General features: G+C 69.3%; 2 protein-coding genes across 2 annotated transcripts in view; one reads left to right on the forward strand and one right to left on the reverse strand.

The window, feature by feature from the left end:
* Positions 1–2,139, forward strand: part of ANKLE1 (ankyrin repeat and LEM domain containing 1) — a 5,343-nt gene extending 3,204 nt beyond the window's left edge. The window contains exon 5 of the mRNA XM_085320734.1: positions 2,028–2,139. Coding sequence (XP_085176860.1) covers positions 2,028–2,139 — 112 coding nt within the window. The remainder of the gene's footprint in view (positions 1–2,027) is intronic.
* Positions 649–2,932, reverse strand: part of ABHD8 (abhydrolase domain containing 8) — a 9,762-nt gene continuing 7,478 nt past the window's right edge. The window contains exon 5 of the mRNA XM_085320735.1: positions 649–2,870. Within this exon, the coding sequence (XP_085176861.1) occupies positions 2,721–2,870 (150 nt within the window). The 3' untranslated portion in view covers positions 649–2,720. The remainder of the gene's footprint in view (positions 2,871–2,932) is intronic.

Below are 2,932 nucleotides of genomic sequence, written 5' to 3' on the forward strand. Positions count from 1 at the left end.
TTTTTTTTTGCTAAGAAAGCAAAGCTTTGCTCTCTGCTTTCTGCCTTCAGTTCCCTGGCCTGTGCTGCRGTCCTAGAAAGCCAGAGTCCTATGTGGCCCTGGAGCATGGCCACGGGGACAGTGCCATGGGCCACGGGGACAGCGCTGCGTGCTGTGGTGCATGGGCACAGAGACTGTGCCATGGGCCACAGGGACAGTGCCATGGGGACAGCACTGTGTGCCGTGGTGCATGGGCACGGGGACAGTGCCATGGGGCTCGGGGACAGCGCTGCGTGCCGTGGTGCATGGGCACAGGGACAGTGCCATGGGCCACGGGGACAGTGCCATGGGGACAGCGCTGCGTGCTGTGGTGCATGGGCACGGGGACAGTGCCATGGGGCTCAGGGACAGCGCTGCGTGCCGTGGTGCATGGGCACAGGGACAGTGCCATGGGGACAGCGCTGCATGCTGTGGTGCATGGGCACGGGGACAGTGCCATGGGGACAGCGCTGCGTGCCGTGGTGCATTGGCACAGGGACAGTGCCATGGGGCTCGGGGACAGCGCTGCGTGCCGTGGTGCACGAGGCCAGCACCGCGTGCTGCGGGGCACGGGGACAGGGGCCACCCTGCGGCGCGCGCTGATCTCCCCGTAACCGAGTCGGAYGCGGCTGAGAATATAAGATGGCTTTACTGTATGAAATGGCACTCTAGCACAGCGTGTCTCGGCGGCGCGGGGTTACGGGGTGCAGTTTTGCCTTTGCCTTAACACAAGCGATGTCGGTACAAGCGGCACAGACTCCATGGCAACAGACACGTAAGAGCTGTGTCCCACAGCAGGGCAGTGACAGTCACCTCCAGCCAGTTTCGGGGGTGTYGGGGTCCAGGCACGGCACGGCACGGCCGGGAGCGCGGGGCCCCGCTGCCTGCTGGTGCTCGATCGGGGGGCRCCCTCCGTGCCCCCGGGCCCGGCGTGGGGACGATGCCGGCTGTCCTCGGCGAGCAGGGGGAAAGCTGGGGTCTGCCCGGGCCTGGGCCGCGTCCCGCGCCGGCCGTCCCCGCCTGGCTCCCCGGGCGCGGGCCCTTCCGCTCCTCTGGTCCGGGAGGACGGTGGGCTCAGCCGCGGGGGGGGGGGTCGGACCGCAGGTGGGGCCCGGCCCTAGGAGCAGCCCGGGGCCGCCAAGCCGACGGGGAGGTTCCCGCGGGACAAACCAGCCTGGCTGTTTCTTTGGTTTAGGTGGGGGAAATAAAGCAAAGAAGGGGGCGGCTCTGCTCTTTGGGGTACTGGGGGGGCCACGGGCAGCCCCAGGTGCGGGTACGGGGCTGGGGAGCAGCCGTGCCGAATGCAGCCTCCCCCGTCTCCCCTCGCTCCGGGTCCTGTCGCAGCATCCCAGCCTGGCCGGGAGCACGCAGGTCCCGGGAAGGGGCTCGGGTCCCCGCTCGGCACGTCTCGGGTACCTTCTCCGTGCCAGCAGCTGGACGCGGAGGAGAGGYGAGGCCTCGGGACGCGTGGCAGGGGAGGTTACACCCAGGACCGGCGCCGGCAGGCCTTCGGGAAACAGCACTGCTGTTGGCATCGTCTCTCCTGCATCGCCCCGAGGTCCCCACGGGAGCTGCGGCACAGGCGGGCGCGCAGCGGCAGCGGGACGGCATGGGGCTACTCCACGAGGGCCGCGCGTGGTCCCGGCCGGAGGAAGGTGCTCCGTGAGCCGCGGTCCCGGAGCAGCAGGAAGCCGGGGACGGGCGAGCGGCTGGGGCCTTACGGCTGCGCGTCGCGGGAAGCCTCGGCGCCGGCGGCAGCGGGAGGAGAGCGAAGGGGTGCTGCAGCAGCCGGCACGGTCGTTGGGGATGGGACTGTGAACGGGAATCGGTGGGAGAGCCCAGGTTTGGCGCTGGGTCCCCAGCCGGGCTCCCTCCCTCCTGCCGCAGCCGTGCCGAGGAGGAGGTCGGGCTCTGCTGGCACCACATGCCCGGCCCGGCCAGGAGCTGTATCCGAGCTGACAATCCTGGTGTGCCCCGGAGCAGGTCGCCTCCTCTTCCTCCTGCAACAGGTCTCGTGCCGYGGCTGGCGGCTCCCGTCCGGACGGCGGCAGGCAGAGACGAGCTTCGCAGGCGAGCCCTCGCCGGCGCCRGCGGGGAGAGGAGGGCGGCGAGGGCCGCTGAAAGCCACGTGCACGATTGCTTGCAAGCTCCTTGAGGCTGGGCCTGTGGATGGCTCGAGCAAGGCAATGCAGCTTCCCGGGGACGGCTGGAGAGACGAACCCAACTGCTGGGAATGCCAGAGGAGCCGTCGGCTTCCCCATAAAGCAATCCCAGACCGGCCGCGCCGGCCCTGGGGAGGAGGGTGCTGCAAGGAGTCGAGGTGCTCCTGGGTTCACCCCGGAGGATCCAGTCCGATCTCGTCCCCTTCTAGCTCAGGTGGAACCAGCTTCACTGCAGCTTCCTCTTCTCTGCCCCCACGGGGGTCACTGCGTGAGAAAAATAATACTACAAAGAAACAGGATGAAGACGCTCCAACGGCGGCCATCCCGCCCCAGAGGGACCGGAATGGGAGTCTGCCTCGTTCCCGCTGCCGGCCTGCAGCCACTGCCCAAGGAGCCTCCGCGCTCCGCCGCCGGCCAAGCCGGCCGCCGGCTCCGCTCCCGGCGAGGGGCAGCCTCCGCCGTGCCCCTGCGCTCACAAACCCCTCTGCGCTCCGCAACGTCTCTCCCATCCGAGCAGCCCGGTCACCGCGTCCCGCTGCCTTATTTCTTCTCCCCCTGCCCGTCCCCAGCTGGCGTCTCGGGCTCCCACAGGACGAACTCGTGGAGCAGGGTGTTCACCGTCTCGGGACACTCCATCATCACCATGTGGCTGCCCTCGTCGATCACCTTCAGGAAGGCGATCAGCAGGATCTAGGCGGAGAGAGCGCGGCGCCGGCCGGCGTCAGCCCCGGCGCGAGGTCCGGCCCCGGCCC

This window comes from Rhea americana, unplaced genomic scaffold (genome assembly GCF_003343005.1).
Source record: "Rhea americana isolate MKP2758 unplaced genomic scaffold, rheAme1 scaffold_652, whole genome shotgun sequence".
NCBI classification, from domain to species: domain Eukaryota; kingdom Metazoa; phylum Chordata; class Aves; order Rheiformes; family Rheidae; genus Rhea; species Rhea americana.